The 17,795-nt window shown below is 53.6% G+C and overlaps 2 protein-coding genes across 2 annotated transcripts; one reads left to right on the plus strand and one right to left on the minus strand.

Moving 5' to 3' along the window:
- Positions 1–2,349: 2,349 nt before the first annotated feature.
- Positions 2,350–2,793, minus strand: LOC136119304 (calmodulin-like). The gene has a single exon (XM_065872756.1). The coding sequence runs from the start codon at positions 2,791–2,793 to the stop codon at positions 2,350–2,352; it is 444 nt and encodes a 147-aa protein (XP_065728828.1).
- A 13,616-nt stretch (positions 2,794–16,409) lies between these two features.
- LOC136118552 (calmodulin-like protein 3) lies at positions 16,410–16,982 on the plus strand. The gene has a single exon (XM_065871785.1). It carries the CDS (start codon positions 16,410–16,412, stop codon positions 16,980–16,982), a length of 573 nt encoding a protein of 190 aa, XP_065727857.1.
- Positions 16,983–17,795: the final 813 nt, after the last annotated feature.

The following is a 17,795-nucleotide window of genomic DNA, read 5'->3' on the forward strand; positions in this document are numbered from 1 at the left end:
CCCTGTATTAGCATCCTAGAACCAGGCAGCCTAGGAAGCAAAACCTGGAGGCATTGATCAAGAGCCTCCCGGATCCCTCCTCCTCCTCCTCCTCCTCCAGAGGAAGCACCAGTCCTGAACTTGGAGTTTACTGAATAGTGTTTTTAAGGAAAGAAAACCAGTTTTATACTCCACAGACTTGAGCCACTGTCCTCAGCGCTTTGGGCCTCACGGGACAGTAAGATGTCAAAATTAATGTTGGGCACTTGTGGAATTCCCCACACTTCAGAGGAAGTACGTGAAAGAAAAAAAAACTCACAAAACTATCACTTACCATCATAGTCACTTCATGAAAGAAAGGACATTTAACACAAACTATAGAAAGAGCATATTCTCAGAATTTAAGAAACTGAATACATTAGGTTCGTCAAAACGTCTTTATTTTTCTTGTTTCCACACACAGCCTGGAACACTTCCTCCTGGACCGGCCTGGCATTTAGGAACCTCTCATTTAGAGACTAACTTCTATGACCTGCGTCCCTAAGAGGATGGGGACTTTCTTGGGGGGGGGGCGGAAACCACCCGGGGGAACCACCCCCATCCAGAATGGGTGCCTGCTGCTGCCACCGTCCCCTCCTCTGATTGTGCCCCACTTCTTGTCTCCCGTCTTATCTCCTCCAGATGCTCCAGCCCCTCTCCCCCGGAACCCTCAGGGACAGGAGCCTCCTGCCTTTCTTCTCTGTCTCCCCACCCTCCAACCCAGGCCCAAGGAAAGGACTTCGGCCAGACCCTGAGTCAGGGCTAGGATGGACGGGGCAGCCCTCTGTGAGGGCACGGGAGGCTGAGTGACCCACTGAAAATGTCCCCAAATGGAACAACTTCATCGATACCATAGCTGTACCTGGGTAGCGTGGTACCGCTCCCACTGCACTGGGACAGAGCTGTCACTCACCCGCCCACGTGCCGGAATGAGGGGGATGGTAAAGGGCCGGGCAGGTATTTTGCAATAACTCCTCAGGTAAGCGGGCTCTGCCTCTCCCCACCCTGCGCTGAGAACCTTTGCCTTGGCTCTGGCTAGGATAATTTTCGTTGCTGTTTTTTTTTTGGTTTGTGTTTTGTTTTTTTCTTTTAGCCGTGCTACACGGCTTGAAGGATCTTAGTTCCCCGACCAAGTATCAAACCCACACCCTGGGCAATGAAAGCGCAGAGTCCTAACCACTGGCCTGCCAGGGAATTCCCCGGCTAAGATAGTTTTTTAAAAACACACAGCAACAGCACAGAAACCCAAGTTCAAATGGCACCTCAGCTTGACATGGGGGGCAGTGCTGCAGGCAGACCCTCGTCTCCCATCTCCATGTTCTGGACTCCCCCCACTCCTCCATGGGCGCTCCCCAGCCTGGAAGCCACTTCAGCGCCCCCCACCACAGAAAGGCCCTGAGAGGCTGCAGCCAAGGGGTCTGAGGGGGCCCCTTCCTCCCTGAGCCGTGTCCTCCTCAGATCTGACTGGGAAACGCCCCCCCAAGTGCAGCCCCCTGCCCTTTACCCATCACAGCACCTCTCGTCCTTCCCATTCCCACCTGTCCTGCCCTCCTTCAGGTGGGGCAGGGCCGGTCCTCCGGGGCCACCACCTTCACTGTAGAAGATCCCATGTCTCAAAGGCAGGACAAGCATACGCATGCATGCACATGCTCACATATGCACGCATGTACACATGCATCTTTTTCTTTCAGCTCAAGCCTGAAGAACAGCTGGCTACATGCAAAGGATGATAAACTTCGTTTGTGGTGCAGGTATGTCCCAGCCCTTGGTCCAGGCTCCTCCGGCCTCAGGTCCTGACCAGAAGCTCAGGCAGACCCTCGGGTCCCCTCCATCCCCCTCCATCCCCCTCCATCCCCCTCCATCCCCCTCCATCCCCCTCCATCCCCCTCCCAGCCCATGGCGCTCACCAGCCTCCTCGTCCACGGGCATCAGACGGGGGTCTACTGGCTGTGTCCCCTACTAGGGCCAAGTGAAAGAGGGAGAGGCTCAACAGAACCCCATCGTCTGGGGCCCTTGGACACCCCCCATTCAAGCGCAGTGTCACCACCTCGAAGCTCAGACCCCTTTTATTCTGATCACCACGTCACTTTGGGGTCCTCACAACAGCCCTGTGAGGTAAGGAGCACCCCCATCGCACGAGCACACGAGGTCTCGCCGGACAGAGAGCAGACCCCGGGCCCAGGAGAGGCCAGGGGTCCCCACGGGGAGGCCCCTCCCACCCACCCACCCACCCACCACCTAGACTGTCCCTTGGCGTCCCCAGCTCAGAAGCCGGGGCGGACCCCGCAGCAGGCTCGGCGTCAGGCAGGAGGGGGCGGCGGTCGGGAGGCTTCACTTCAGCATGAGGACGTGCACGAACTCCTCGTAGCTCACCTGCCCGTCCCGGTCCACGTCAGCTTCCCGGATCATGATGTCCAACTCCTCCTGGGACACCTCCAGCTGGGCCATGGCCTGCTTGAGCTCATCCATGCTGATGTGGCCGTCGCCATCCAGGTCGAAGGCGTGGAAGGCTGTCCTCAGGTCATCCGCTCTGGCCCGAGCCTGAACCCCCTTGGCTATCACTGCCAGGAACTCCTGGGAGCTGATGACACCATCCCCATCCGCATCGTCCCTGGCGATGAACCCTTTCAGTGCGGCCTCTGACGGGTTCAGGCCCAGCTCCTGCATCACGGCGCCCAGCTCCTGGGTGTTGATGGCACTGTCTTTGTCCTTGTCGAATCTGTGGAAGGCCTCCATGAACTCGGCCACCTGCTCTTTGGACAGCTGCTCAGCCATGTCTCTCGCACCTTCTATGGAGCTTGCTGCCAACCCGCCCAAGGGGCTCACGTCAGAGCTGGGACAAGCGGCGGGACCGAGGCTGTGTCGGCGTGAGGGCAGAGCTCCAGCGGCAGCCTTGCCACAGGATGGGAACCCCTCCTTTTCTGAAAATCCGAGCAAAGGGAGTAAGAAGACTCCCTCCCCACCCCACGTCCTAGGGTGAAATCCTCCTCCTAGGGAGGGACAGCAGAGAAATGCAGGAACTGGAGCGGCCGGTCTGCCCAGGAGAGGTGGCAGGCACCCCGGGCCTCACCTACTCCCGATGGCCAACCACGGCACCCCAGAGGCTTTTGCCCATGTGACTCTCACAGGGACCCTGGCCAAGCTGGGGAGGGGGGCTCAAGAGGGCTTTCCCAATTTTAGAGACGGGTGGGAAGGGGAGAGGAGCCTCCCTCAGTGGACATGGCAGACACTGGAGGAGTGGAAGGGCTGTGTCCAGCGTTCCTGTGCTCTCTCAGGGCTGCTGGCCAGCTCTCATCCCATGGGGCGGGGCTGGTGGAGGGCAGATGGTGGTAGAATTGAGTGGGATTCTCCCAGAATGGCACTGCGGGCGTCATCACTCTCCAGCCCAGCGTGGCTGGCAGATCCTTAGGCGGGGATGCGGCTGCCTGCCTTTTTGCTTCGGGAAAGCGGGGAGCCAGTTGCACTCAGAGCCTGGTGCACAGGTGGTGCTGAGACTTGTTTATTAACTGAATGTTCAAAGTGTGATTTCAGAGCTGAGGAGAAGGCTTCCTGTCCCTGTAGAATACTCCTCCTCTAGCTCCCCAGTTTCTCTTATTCCGTTCTATTAAGACCAGGGTTCTCTACAGAGACACCAGGAAGGAGGGGACCCTTCATTTACGATCTCAGAGGGGTCCTGCCTGGGAGCTGCGGGACGACTGGAAAGCACTGGGCTGGAGTAGGCAGCCCCTGAAGATGCGAGGGGGTAGGAGGATGTAGAATCGGGTGGCTGAAGCTGTGAACTTGGCCTGGCTCGTGGGTTTACTAAGTCAGCCCCAAGCACAGAAACCCATTTAGGAAACTCCCTGGACCCCCGGTCTTACCTGTTTCATCTCTGCTCACTGCTCTGCGTAGCAGAGTTTAGATCAAGAGCTCGGGCCGTGGGGACCCTGCAGGAGGAGGGGCATCCCCTTCCTGGAGGATGTTGAGTCCCCTGCAGCTGTGACAGGACGGGTGACCCCCTCCAGGGCGGCTGGGTGAGCCCTTGGGGCGGAAGAGCCTTCACGTGCAGTAGCCGTGTGTCTGTGTGAGAGTGACGTGTGTGCAAGAGTGTGTGTTGGTGGGAGGTGTGCAGGCCTCCAGAGCCAGCGTGAGGGCAGGTGGCTTCAGCTTTCCAGGGCCCTGACCCAGGAATACACGCCAGCGCGTCCACTGCTGTTTGGGTTTTGTGGGTGAAACACCGAGGAACCTGCAGGACAGGTCTTGGAGGCTCCTCTGGCTCCCCCGACTTGCAGGGACCTGCCCGTCCCTCCCCCTGTGCCAGTCTCCCCGGGGACGGCCCTGCCCTGCCCTTGCCCAGGGAGATCCACCCCGGGAAGCGAGAGAGGACACTGTGTGGGAGTCGCTGTCATCCCGGGAGACTAACCCTGGCTCTGTGCCCTTCTTCAGGGGCAGTAGAGATGGGGGGTGATCGGGCTGCCCTCCCAGGAGCCCTGCTGGGCCCGCACCCTGAACACAGGGCTCCCACCGGGGCCACAAAGCAGGTGGCTGATCACTGCCTTTGGACCCAGGAAGCTGTGGGTACGGGGCTCCCCACAAGCTTGGGGCAGGTGACTTCGCTTCCCCTGTGGTAGATGTCGGGTCCTGTTTCCCACCAGCCACCTCATGGTTCCCGAGCTCACCCACCCTTATTGTTAGCCTGCGTCTGAGTACCACCGCCCTGGGTCCCTTGAGCATCTTCCAAAGCCTGTACATAAGCCACAGATACGTTTCCAGGTCTCTTCTTGGACAGACGTTTAATTATTAAAACCATCTACATATTTGCAATGATTATCCATCACTGCAATTTTCCCAACTGCCGTGGTTCACGGTCTCACCAATCCAGACGCCCTTTACCTCTCTCCCCTAACTCGAATCTGAGCCTTCTCTTTCCTCTGATGGGATTCACTCCTACACCCACCTCCTCTCGGAACTCTTTTACATTCTAAGAAGTGGCCCTGAGGCTTTTGTCTTATCTACACAGCTGGTGTGTCTCCTTTCTGTTCTCCCTCATAAGACCCTAGGAGCCCTTTCTATGCCACCATAGCTGTGGTCTCTCTGCCACAATCCTGTCCAGCCAACCAAGTTTCCTAGAAACAGAATGTGTTTCTCGTACTGCTTCTTTCTTTAGGGAAATTGCTCTTTCCTGCTCTGGAGCCTCGTATCAGCTTTAACTGGTCGACAGTGAGGAAGAGCTCTGTACACGATACAACACGGCCCCTGGTACTCCTGCCCCCCTCGGTGATGGGTTGATGAGGACCTTTTGCATCTGTGTCCAGTGATGTCAGTTGTCACCAGCTTTACCCTTTCCTTGGACATGCATCCCCGCCTGTCAACACCTCATTGCCTAACCTGGTAGAGCCACGCCTATGCCTCTGCCCCATTTATCTGGGGGAGAGGGTGACGTTCATATTCACACCTGAGCTCCTGTGTGCCAGGTGCCATGCAAAGGGCTCTAAAGGGTGATCTCATCTTGTCCTCACTGTTTATTCTTATGTTCCAGATGAAGCAACTGAGGCTCAGAGAAGTCACAAAACAGGTTCATGGAAGAGCCGGGAATTTGCATCTGGGTTTGCCTGACTGCAGAGCCCAACCCCTTCTGTCCCGCATCACGCATCACGGCACAGCTCAGCTTCTGATAACCGACCTTCACATGCCAGCCGCTGAGGACAGCCAGGCCCTGCCCCTGCAGCCTTTGGAGCCCTGGTGAGAGCTGACAGCCAGGCTCGACCACTCCATCAACACCTGGCTGCATGAACTGTGGCAAAGCACGGGCACAGCTCTGCTCGGGGACCTGGCTTTGCTGTGGCAGAAGGGCGGGGTCTGTGGATTGATGGTAAGACCACAGACGAGCCTGAAGGAGACGTGTTTCAATCCCCGCTCTCTGCCTCTCACCAAGTACCTGGCTGGGCGGCACAGCCCAGATGATCCTGGTTACCCGATTCGAGTCAGTTTTACATTTTAAATTAGCTAACTGGGTCAGTGGATTTGGTACACAGGCGGTTCTCAGGACTTCTCTATGAAGCCCTTAGAAAGAATTTTACCGAGAACGCCATCATTTTGCAGTATCCTTTCAGCATCACCTGCAGCCGTCAGTATTCATTAAGTCTACCATCGTTCTCCTATCTTCCGGAACATTGTGTGACAAGCTGCCCTCTGATTCTAGCTTGACCTCCTCTCTATCTTGAGACCCTCGTCTCTGGCTCTGCAGATTCCTTTGAACTTGAGGTTTTTCCCCTAATTTTATTCCAATTTCTTCACCCGTGTTAGTAATGGCTGTGCTTGCTGAACATGTGGAAGCAATGCAGGTGTTTTGAAGATCTCTAGCCTTTAACTCTCCTTTCATAGCTTTCTTCACTTTTTAAAAGCATGCCTGACCGCTTTCTGGCATCTTGAAAAGAGAGTGGAGCTTTTTCTCCTTCCTTGGTCCTCCGTTTTATTATAATTTTAACATCCTTCTGTTCTGGCAGGAGTTCTCCTTGTCCTGCTCTCCACGCCCTCCCCCAGATCCTGGCTTGACTCTTCTGCTTGATTCCACAGCGGGCAGGATCAGAAAAGGCAGATGTTTGCTGTTATGTGATTCTCTCTTTTTTTCTTGTTCGTAGAGCCTGTCATTTATACTGGCCCATTTCCCTTGGAGTATATTCCAAGCTGTTATCATTTACAGTGAAAAGTGCTCCAAACCAGTTCTAAATATTGGGTTCACGGTTTTTTGTTTGTTTCCTCAAGCTACACCACTTGCAATTTGCAATTCCTTCCTCCAAGTGGACTTTATTTGTATCTAGAAGCCACAGTTTTGGAATACCCTGTTTCATTTTTAGTAAGGTGTTGGGTGGATTGGGGCACAGCCTGGGGGGCCCTTTCTCTTACTGGCCACCATGAAGAGCTTGCCCCCAACCCAGAGCACCCTCCCCTTCCCCAGCACTTCACGTGTCGTGCATCACCCATGTCCTTTCTGGAATGAAAACAGTGCCCGCCCAGGGTCTTCTCTCCCGAGGCTTCCCTCCGAAAGGTTGCCTTGGCCTTCACGCCATCAGGTCTAGGGGTCAGGGGCTGCCCAGGCCCGGGGATGCTCTCCAGAGCTGACCACAGAGCAGCCAGCTTTCCCAGGTGCCAGGAGGCCCGTCTCTCCTCCATCCAATTTGTCACAGAGACCGCACAAATGTTGGTTCTGCTAGCGCCCCACTAGCGAAAATAGCGATTCCAGCTTTTAGTCCCTTCTCTCCCAAGAACTCAGATCAGACACGAAGCCTGTGGTCTGGGTGAGGAAATGGAGGATGGAAGGGGTATTGGAGGTGGGATGCCAGGTCCCCACACAGACCCTGCACTGAGCTCACCCCTCCTGTCTCAGTGTCCCCAGGCGGGCACACGGAGGGCTTTCTGTTGGTGGCTCTCAGAGCCAGGACTGGACCTTGGTTCTCCCTGGGATGCTGGGACCACACAGTTGACGACACAGCATCATAAGCCCTCTTGCCCCATCCTCCCCATCACACAGGCTACGTGTGGCACCAAGCCCACCCCCCCACCCCCGCCTTTACCCAATTCCGGTCGGTCACTCGTCCCGGGAGACCTGAGTTCTATCCCAGCACAGCCGTGTGACCTTGGTCAGAGCCTTTGTCATCCATTCAACAGATGTGCCGGAGCCAAGCTGGACCTCGAGAGCCTGCAGTGACCAGACACTCTCCCTTCCTCCAGGGAGACCGGGGCTGGAGAGAGATTCCCTCTGCAGCTGCAAATGCCCTCGGGTCCATTCCCCAAGGACAGCCATCCTGGGCAGCACCAAGACGACCTGCCTTGGAGCCAGGAGATCCTACTGTGAGGCCCATTTTTGTCCCTCTCTAAGCAGTAGTACAGACCTGGGTAACTGCTCACACTTGATGGGTTACAGTGTCTGGAAAATGAGGGTGTTGCACTGGATGGTAGCTTTCAGAATTTCATTAGCGGTTGAGCCACGTTGCAAATGAAATCTTATTCGTATGACAGATAATTGTTAATATTCATTGGGCTCTTACTGTTCCAGCTACCCTCCTGAACCTTCCATGCATTGACGCACAGTGCCCTGGGCCACGCTGCGCCCAGTTTACAGGTGAGAACCATGAACCAGAGAGCTGCAATTTGCCCAACACAGATGAAGCGGTTAAAAGCAGACTTTCCTGCTTGGTGGTGGGGAAAGGAAGGAAATCGAGTTGCTCCGCTTCACCTTCTCCTGCTTCCTTGGCATCTCTGGAAGGACATCTGCAGAGTCCAAGGGTCTCCGAGACCAAGTTCAAGTCCACTGGATGAATGACCTCAAAGGGAGCTGGCACTGTGATTTTCCAAGCCACTTTGCTCTTCTGATGGCTTGTCCAGGTGCCCAGCTCACGCCCCAAGCCTCCTGCTTCCTCCACACCTCACGGGCTCACCGTTAGGTACACGCATTCACACATGAAGGCTTGAGCCTCGTGCGTGTCCTCGCGCACACGCACGCATGCACACGCATCTTCCTGTATTAAACACAAAGGTTTTCGTCACCACCGTAAACTTCAAAGGCTTGGAACTTGGAACCAACACCTTTCCAGCCTCTTAGTGAGTCCCAGACCCCTCAGGGAAGAGCAGCTTGTTCTCCTCAATGTAATTAGCACCACCACCACCCAGCCCCCCACCCCCTGGCGATGGGGACTGAGAGGAACTGACGGGCCTCCTTAACCACTTACCAAGTGCGTCTTGATATCAAAAGATTTGTAGCACGGAGTTCTAGCTTCTCCGCAATATCAGTCCCTGTAATAGTTTCGGTTTGTCGGTTTTTTTCAAAACATCAGATACAAGTTTGAAAGGCGGGCGGGTCATACACGTGAGCCCTGGCCCCTCCAGCCTGCTCTCCTCTGGCCTCTGCCCCAAGGTCAGCCCGGAACCCCTTCCCCTGCCCACGGACAGGGCAGGCAGTGAGTGACTGCAGGACGAGCTACTTGGGAAAAATTACTGAGCCCTCAGGAATCACAAAACATCGTCCTTTTCCCAGGAAAGCAGACTTTGACTTGTTCAGCTACTTTTATTGTGAGATTTAGCACCGATGTGCTTTGGTTTTGGGTGATGGTTTAATCCTGAATTAATCAAAGTGGCTCTCAGCAGTTAAACACAGGCCACTTTATGTCCCGGTGTCGCCTTGGGCATGAAAGCACGATGAGACCCCCAGAGACTGAGGGTGCAGGTGGAAGGATTAAAGGCAGGTGGGGCCCCGGGGTGTACCCTGGAGAATGACTTGAAGACCAGACGCCTGGAGAAAGCAGCAGGACCTGCCAGGAGGACCCGCCAACCCAGGAAGACCCAGGAAACACTCAGAACCATCCAGGCCCTTGGCTGCCTCCGCACTTGGTGGACTTCATTCCGCAGGTGAGGCCTCGAATCATAAACGCAAACCACCCAGCAGCGTATGATCCCTGAGTAGGAGGCACAAGGCAGTGCCTGTGTCCGGGAAGATGACGTATCTGGTTACTTGTCAGACGTCAGTTCAACGATGCACAGCTCCGATCCCAGATCAATGGTCTCCTCCCTGAACTGAAACTGCAGCCCAGCCCGGGACAGGCCTGGAGGAATCTTGATGATTCACACAAGACCAAGACTGAGCAAACGTCATTCTCAGAGCTGGCTCAGGCTCTGAGGCTGGAACGGCCTTCGGTGGGAGGTGAGAACGGGCCAGAACCCCTGGTTCCCACACAAGGAGCCTCCCCATCCCCCCAGCTGAGAAGACCCTCTCCTGGCAACGAGTGTGACTAAGAAATTCTTGCTTTTCCCGTGGTCAGTGTAAGTCGGAAAGTAGAGCATAGCGTCACCATCCCCTCCCGGCCTTGAAAAGTGAGAAGCAGTAGAGGAGCTGGTCAAGAATACGTGCGCGGTACAGAGGCCACCGCTGTCCCCAGGTGAGCCTGAACTCCACTGTCGGTGTCTCATCACCACGTCCCGTGTTTGTCTTTGTCAGTCTTGTTGCTTCTTAGACTGTGAACTGCAAAGATCCCAGAACAGCAATGCAAGCTGCATGCCCCCCGCAAACCCAGGCGTGTCTCATCATTTCTGGGAGATTTAGGGATGGAAAGTCAGAGGTAGGAACTTTAGCTGCTGAGACCAAACACTCCAAAGACAGCCTGAGACGAGGGATAGCCCTGCACTCACCCTGGGAAGAGTGGGTTGGAATCGGGGAGACCCCAAGGAGCTATTGGGAGTTTCCAGATTGTCCCTAAAGCCACAGAGGAGAAGATGGAGGCCCTACCCCAGGTCCTTGGGCCATGCTCCACTTCCCAGGACCCTCTCCCACCTCCGTCCTGAGCCCTTCCTCCGCCTGGTCCCTCTAGATTCACTCCAGTCGGACATTCGGCTTTGAGGGGAGAAGTCCGCTCTCCGCTGGGTCTGCCAGGCCTCATCACCCTGACTGTGCTCGGGCCTCTCTAAGGAGCCGGGCCAGCATCCCATAATAAAGAGCAAGTCGGACAAAAGTGCCAGGTAGCAGACGGCTTGCAGGGAGTTGGGAGGTAAGTCCATCCTCCTGAGGCCCGGACAGCACGACTGCGTGCATGGGGGTGGGGTGCACCTTTCTAGCATCAGTGCAGGGCTGTGAAACTGGGGAGAAGCCACAGGTGGAGGCACAGAGGGTAAAGCATCAGCAGCTGCTACCGGGGGTCAACACAGAGGTCACCCATCCCCACAGAGCCACTCGGCAAACCTGCGAACAGTAAGGGGAGATGACAGACCACACAGCGGATAAAGTGGGCACCTGGGCAAGAGCATCTGAGGCACCCCGTGGGGTTTGAACCACAGGGAAGGGCTTGAAGAGAGACACGGGTCCAATCCTCCTGCAGGTGGAGGCAAGGCGGACCCTCCTGTACTCTGTTCATTCAGCAAATACCTCCTGGGCGCGGGGGCCATCCTACCCCAGAGGGCCTGGCAGGGGAAGAAATCAGAAGCAGCCTTGCCTCTTGTGAAAATTACGTGGGAAGAAACAGAAAGGAAGCAGGTCCACAGGCAAGATCAATGTAGAAGTAAAAGTTATGAAGAAAATAAAGGAGAAGAATAAGACAGGAGAGGGATGAGGTGGAGGAGGGTGGTTAATTAGAAGTGGGTGGTTGGGGAAGGCTTGGCAATGAAGCGATATTTGACTTTTGACTAAAGTGACAAGAGAGAGCGGCTGCTTGAAGGTCAGGGACAGAGTGTCCAGGCAGCTGGAGCAGCTCGTGCAAAGATACCAAGGTGGAAATCAGGATGGGAGCGTTCAAGGAGCAGAAAGTAGGCCAGTGTGCTTGGAGCAGAGTGTTGTGGTGATGTGGCCAAGAGGGCCACCGTAGGGCGTTCGGATTCTACTGAAACCCAAAGAAAGCCCATTATAGCGTTTCAGCAGAAAATGACATCACTGAAGAATACCACAAAAGGGGAGACCCATTACGAGGCTGGGGCTGTGGTCCTGCCTGGAGATGACACGGCCTGGCGCAGAGGATGTGTCGAGGTGAAGCTGAAAGATGGGGTATGAGGTGTGAGAGAAAGGGAGGAATTAGATGTGGCTCTGGGTTTGGTTCTGAACAACCAGATGGGTTTTTTTTAAGAGATGGGGAGATTGAGGGGAAGCAGGTTCAGATGAGGACCAACGGCTCCACTTTGTCATGTTAACTTTGAGGGTCTTTTCAAACATCAAATGCAGGGGCTCAGTTGGCAGGTGGATCCCCAAGGAGCTTGGCAGGAGGGCTCTGCACCAGCAGGTATGTCCCAACATTTCCCACAATGGAGGATACCTACTGCGTGTGAGTCCCCCGCCTCCCGAGTGGGTTTTCCAGGTGCCGAGTAAGAAGGTCTAAGACTGAGTTGGGGAGAACCGCAAAGAAAACAGCCACAGGCGGGGAGCTGTAGGAATTGGAAGGTCTAGGTCCTGAGTTTTCAGCCTGCTGGTCATCTGACCTTCATGCGTTTGCTAGTTCTCACATCCTTCATCTGTAACGTGGAGACACGAGACAATAGGAATGAAAGTGCCTGATACACGCTTGCTACAGAGTAACTGCCCAATGAACAGGCAGTTGACCCATAAATATTCCACTGGAAAGGTGTACTATGCTCTGAGTGTTTGTGCCCCCGCCAAATTCATATGTGGAAATCCTAACCCCCAGGTGATGGTATTAGTTGTCAGGGCTTTTGGGAGGTGATGAGTTCCGGAGGGAGGATCCTCCATCAATGGGATTAGTGACATTAAAGAGAGTCCAGAGAGAGCCCAGGTCCTTTCCATCCAGTGATGGAGGACACAAGAAGTCTGCAACCTGGAAGAGGGCCCTCCCCCCGCCAGGCCTCCCCAGGCCTCAGACTTCCTGACTCCAGGACTGTGAGCAATAAGTTTCTGCTGTTAACAAGCCCCCCAGGGGGTGGCATGTTGTTATAGCAACATGATAACACTAAGACAAGGTGTTTGCATTTTGCTGGGGGGAAAGGAAGTAGATAAGTAAATGTTAGGGCTGGTGAGTGGCTGTATGGAAATGGGGGGGTGGGAGAAAAAGAGGGAGAGAGAGAGGCCCGTGGCCACACCCATTCTAGGAGGGCACAGGAATGGAGCTGGTTGAAAACACTAAGCATCCCAATCTATATCTTTCTCTATAGCGCCCAGCAGGAGAGGCACAAATTCTGTTTAACAAAAGCTATAGTAGCACCATTTCAGCGGGGAAGGCAACACCTTGGGTCATCTGCTCTTCTAAGGAAGTAGCTGCAGCAGGCCCTCCCCTGTTGTGGGTCTGTTGAGGTCCTTATTAACACTATACTCTGTAAGGCCAACCCCCGCTGTTCCCAGCAGGATCCCAGCATCCTCGGTGCCTCTCACCTCCAGCCCAGGCAATTCTACACCGGGTTCACTCCTGATTCTCAACTCTACCACTGTGGTCCTCCAAGTGTGTTCCATGGATCCATTTGAGGGGAGGGTGTCCCCAGTACCCTTTCAGGAAGCCTGGGTGGTCACAACTATTCTCGTAATGCCAGACACGGTTTGCCACTTTCACCGTGTCAGCTTTTTGCACTGAGCTCAGAGCACTGGTGGGTGAAATCACCAGCCCCTTAGCAAGAATCAAGGCTCCTGTACCAGCAGTCCTTATAGCCTTTACCACCACATGGTCTCAAGTTTTTAAAAAGCCAGCTTCCTTTAAGAACGTTCTTGCAGAAGTAGTAAAATTATTATTTCAACCCTTGCATGCACATCCTTAATTCTCTTAATACTCTGCTGAGTAGTCTAGTGATTTGTTGTAAGAAAAGCACTTGTGTGCATACATAAGTCACAAGGTAAGCTTTTTTCATGGAACACCAGTTTTTGGGAAAAAACAGCTGATAGACAAACTGTGGTTACTCAGGCTTGGTATTTGGCATTTTCTCAAAAAGCGATGAAGTGAGCCTGGCACTTCAAGGAAAATAACTGACAGTATTTGTTGCAATAATAAAATTTCAGCATCCAAATGAAAATTAGAACTTTCTAGATTTTGTATTTGCCACTGTGAGCTTGAGACTTCCCAATACTTAAAGACTTTTCTAATGGGATTGGTGGTAATATTAACGAATGTGATTTTTTAAAATTATACATACAATGATTCAACATTCAGAAGATCTGCAGAACTCAGTAAATCAGGATTTTCCAAATGACCAATGCATAGCATCACAGAATCATGCATGAGTAAAAGATCCATTCAAAGCACAGGAGTGAGCAATGGATTTTAATGTAACAGGACGGAAAGTTCATTGGCATGGTTTCAGAGTTCACGCTACAACCAACCTTTAAGAAGCTACTGCCTGTCAAATTTTGATATGGTACCAAAGAAGAAATAACCACAGTTACCTGAAAGGGTCATTAAATGCTCTCTCCTTTGCCAGCTGTGCATAGCTGTGTGAAGCTGGGTTATCATGCACTTCACATCAGAACATCTTCCCACAGATCAAGTGCAGAAGCAGACATGCTTTCATAAATCCAGGCATTAAAGAGATTTGCAAAATTATGTTTTCAGGTACCACTTATTTTTTATACAGTATAATTTTTTTATGAAACTACGTTATTTGTGTTGACATGTAATGGGTTTTTTTATTTGTTTTTTAAAAGTTATAAATACATAAAAATATATTTAAATATTTTAAAATTTTATTAGTTTTAATTTCAAACCTAGTAAATATCGACAGACATTTTAAAAAGCTCTTTAGAGTCCCCGGTAATTTTGAAATGTTTAAATGGGTCCTAAGACCACAAGTATATGCTGGAGGGAAAGGAATCAGTGCGCTGAGAGGCCGCAGGGGGAGAATATAGAAGCCTAGCAAATTAAAAACATTCCCTCTGTCGTAGTTTCCGAACCAGCGAGTTGCAACAATTTAGTTGTCACAGCCCTGTGTCTTGTGAGTCATGAGCAACTCTGTTTAAAATTCTTACTGAGCTCCCTTTCAACGTGTCTTTTTGAAGAATACAGGCCATGACCCAGAAACCTGCAGATACCTGTTGTCCACTTACCCTTCGTAGGTGAGGCAGGATGCAGTCCATCAGCAGGACAGTGTCAGGCACAAGTTTCATCGTGATGCTGGCCCTTGGTTCCCCAGGGTGCTGTCAGCTACACGCCGTTGTCCAGTGGTGCTCCTGCCCTTGCAGCATTTCATGAATATGTCCCCCCAGCATATGAATTTGAGGGGAGACACGTTCGGACTAAAGCATTCAGTTTCTCATTTCTTTCTTTCACAGATCATCATCTAAATCCAACCCAAACTCAAACTACAGACCTTGGGTTTGTATCATCACCAAACCCAAGGTCATCCAGATTTTCCCCTACGTTATCTTTTAGGAGTTTTCTAGTTTTGTGTTTACATTTAGGTCTATGGTCCATTTAGTTACTTGTGATGGGTATAAGGTCTGTGCCCAGATTCTTTTTTTTTTTTTTTTTTGCAGGTGGACGTCCAGTTGTTCCAGCACCATTTGTTGAAGAGACCGTCTTTGCACCATTGTCAAAGCTCAGGTGACTCTTTTGATAGGGGTCCCTCTCTAGGTTCCCTATTCTGTTACACTGATCTACTTGTCTGCTCTCCAGCCAGCACCACACTGTCTGGATCACTGCCACTTGACAGTAAGTTTCGAAGTCGGGCAGCATCCGGCCTCGTTCCTCTCCTTCAGTCCTTCGTTGGCTCCTCTGGGTCTCACCACTTTGGATCTGCATGGATTCCCACAGGCAAAGCTACCTCTTCTCACTCCGTGGCTGGTCCTTCCCCGGGCTTCCTGGGAGTCGAGCTCGGAGCGTGTGTGCCTGGTGGGCATCCCACTTCACCTTCTCGAGAACCTCCTCTTAAAAACACCCCTTTCTTCAGCTCTGTCCATTCCCATTCCTGAAACCAGAAGCTCAGACTTTCAGACATGGCCTTGCTAAAATGTGCAGGGGTTCCCGTGCATTGGAGGATAAACGTGAATTCCTCTCGCCTCTGACAAATCTCGCTTGTCTTCCTTTCTTCATCTCCTGCTTTCTCCCCTTCACCCTGGGCTGCAGCTGCACCAGCCTCTTTTCTGTCCCTTGGCCACACTGAGCCTCTCCCACCTTTGGACCTGGAACCTGTTGGCCTCCGCCTGGAAGGCCCCTTCTCCCCCTCAGGTCACCCTTGTGTGCCACCTCTGCAGAGAAGACTTCCACAACCATCGCTGCAGAAGTAACCTCCCCACCTGCTGTCCATCACCACCCTTTATTTCCTTGATAGCATTTATTGAAAGTATCTCATTATCTTGCTTGTTTCTGTTAGTTTCCTCGCTAACTAGCTGTGTTGTGCTTGGAATACATATGAGCCTCTGGAGGATCTGGGGACAGCCTGCTTCTATCTGAAAAAAAAATATTTTTCTTTTCTCCTCCTCTGAAAACCCTCTTGGGAACCCTAAGGTTTTCAGACTTTGGAAACCAAAGAAAAGGAAAGAGAGTTCTTTTCAGGCAAAGACAAGGTCTGTTCTTCCATCTGCCAAAACCCTCAGCTGCAGGCAGGAAAGAGCTCAGAGCCAGTGGTTTTACTGAGTGGAGGGTGTGAAGACTGGAGGGGTGGGATTCCGGTAGGCAAACCCAGAACTCATCTCTCTAGAGGCTGTCTACCAGCCTCTCTGGAGGTGTCCCCACTAGTCCCGGGGGCTCTGGGCGGTGGGGAGGAGAGCCCGGCCTTTCCCAGAGCTGCTGGCGTCAGTGCAACTAGCCGGCCGGCCCACTGCCTGGGCCTGGACTCCTGTTTCAACAGGACCCAGACTTCAGGCAACCCCAGGGCGGGGAGTGTGCACGGTGAGGGACACCCCGGCTCCTCCTTCAGCGCCAGCAAGTCAAGCCGGGGCCAGAACGCCAGCCGCCGGCCACCTCCCGGTGCCCGGCCACGTCCGTGTGCTGGACTGCCTCCCCGCAATGGTCAGGGCCGAGCAGCTGACCGAGGTGCAGGTGGCCGAGTTCAAGGAGGCCCTCTCCCCATTCGATGAGGACGGAGACGGCGCCATCAGCACGCGGGAGCTGGGCACCGTCCTTTGGTCGCCGGGCCAGAACCCCACTGAGGCTGAACTCCGGAACCTGGTGGGCGAGCTGGAGCGCGACGGCAGCAGCACCGTGGGCTTCCCCGAGCTCCTGGGCCTAATGGCCCGGAAGGTGAAGGGCAGGGACGCCAAGGACCAGATCCGGGAGGCCTTCTGCGTCTTCGACAAGGACGGCAACGGCCTGATGGGCACGGCCGAGCTGAGGCACGTGATGACCCGGCTGGGCGAGAAGCCGAGCGACCAGGAAGTGGACGAGATGATCCGGGCGGCGGACGTGGACGGGGACGAGCTGGTGCGCTACGAGGTGTTCGTGCGCTTGCTGGTTTCCAAGGGCGGCCGCAGACCCACCCCCACCCCCACCCCGGGTGTCCGGGCTCCGCACGTGGCGCCGGAGGACCTACCTCCGTTCCCCCGGCCCCTCCGGGCACTGCTCCTCTGCTGGTTGACCTGATCCAGCTGTCTGTCCCCCTTTCATCTCCTCTCCTCGTTCCTGCCTACCTCTCCACCTTCTCCTTGAAGGATGACACAGGCCGCTCCCAAGCCCAGCAAACCCCAAATGTTCCATCCCTCGGGAGCAGAAGCTCAGGGACGTCCCTGTGCACCGACCAGGGCAGGAGGATGGTCACAGCCTCACTGGCCGCTCATGCCCCAGGGAGGGCGCGGTGTGCCCTCTGGGAGCCCTCCACGTGGGATCCCTAAAGCGCACCCGGCACCTCCATCCGCTGTGAACCAGGGCCCTGGGACGAGGGGCACTCTTGGAGGCTGACAACCAGGGTCTGGCCTCCTGAGAAACACCACCTCCTTTCCCCGGCCCCCCAACTCTGCTGCGCTCTCTTGTTCCCTTCTGTCTCTGTGCCAAACCGCGGTGAGGTGATTCGTCTCTTAAAGCTGGGAGTCGGTTGTAACACGTTTGTATTCACCTTCTTGGAGGGAAATTTGAAAGGGAGAAAGAGGCCACCGGGGAATAAAGAAAACGTCTGTTTTTCTCTGGTTCCAATGGAAATGATCCTTGTTAAGTCCAGGGTTTAAAAGAGGCAGGAATCTCTCTTTTTGTGCTTTTTGGAAGTGCGGTGAAATCTTGTATTGATGGGCGTAGCGAACAGAGAGGAGTATAGGCAAGGTAAATCTTGAATATTTATTTCAAATAAAATGGAGAAGTTGGCAGCAAAGGGTGGTTAAAAATCCATGTAGAGCTTCTAAGATCTGAGTCGATTATGGTGGGGAAGGAACAGTGGTCTGTGTTCATGGATTTCTTACATTCATG

This window comes from Phocoena phocoena, chromosome 2 (assembly GCF_963924675.1).
Source record: "Phocoena phocoena chromosome 2, mPhoPho1.1, whole genome shotgun sequence".
NCBI lineage: Eukaryota > Metazoa > Chordata > Mammalia > Artiodactyla > Phocoenidae > Phocoena > Phocoena phocoena.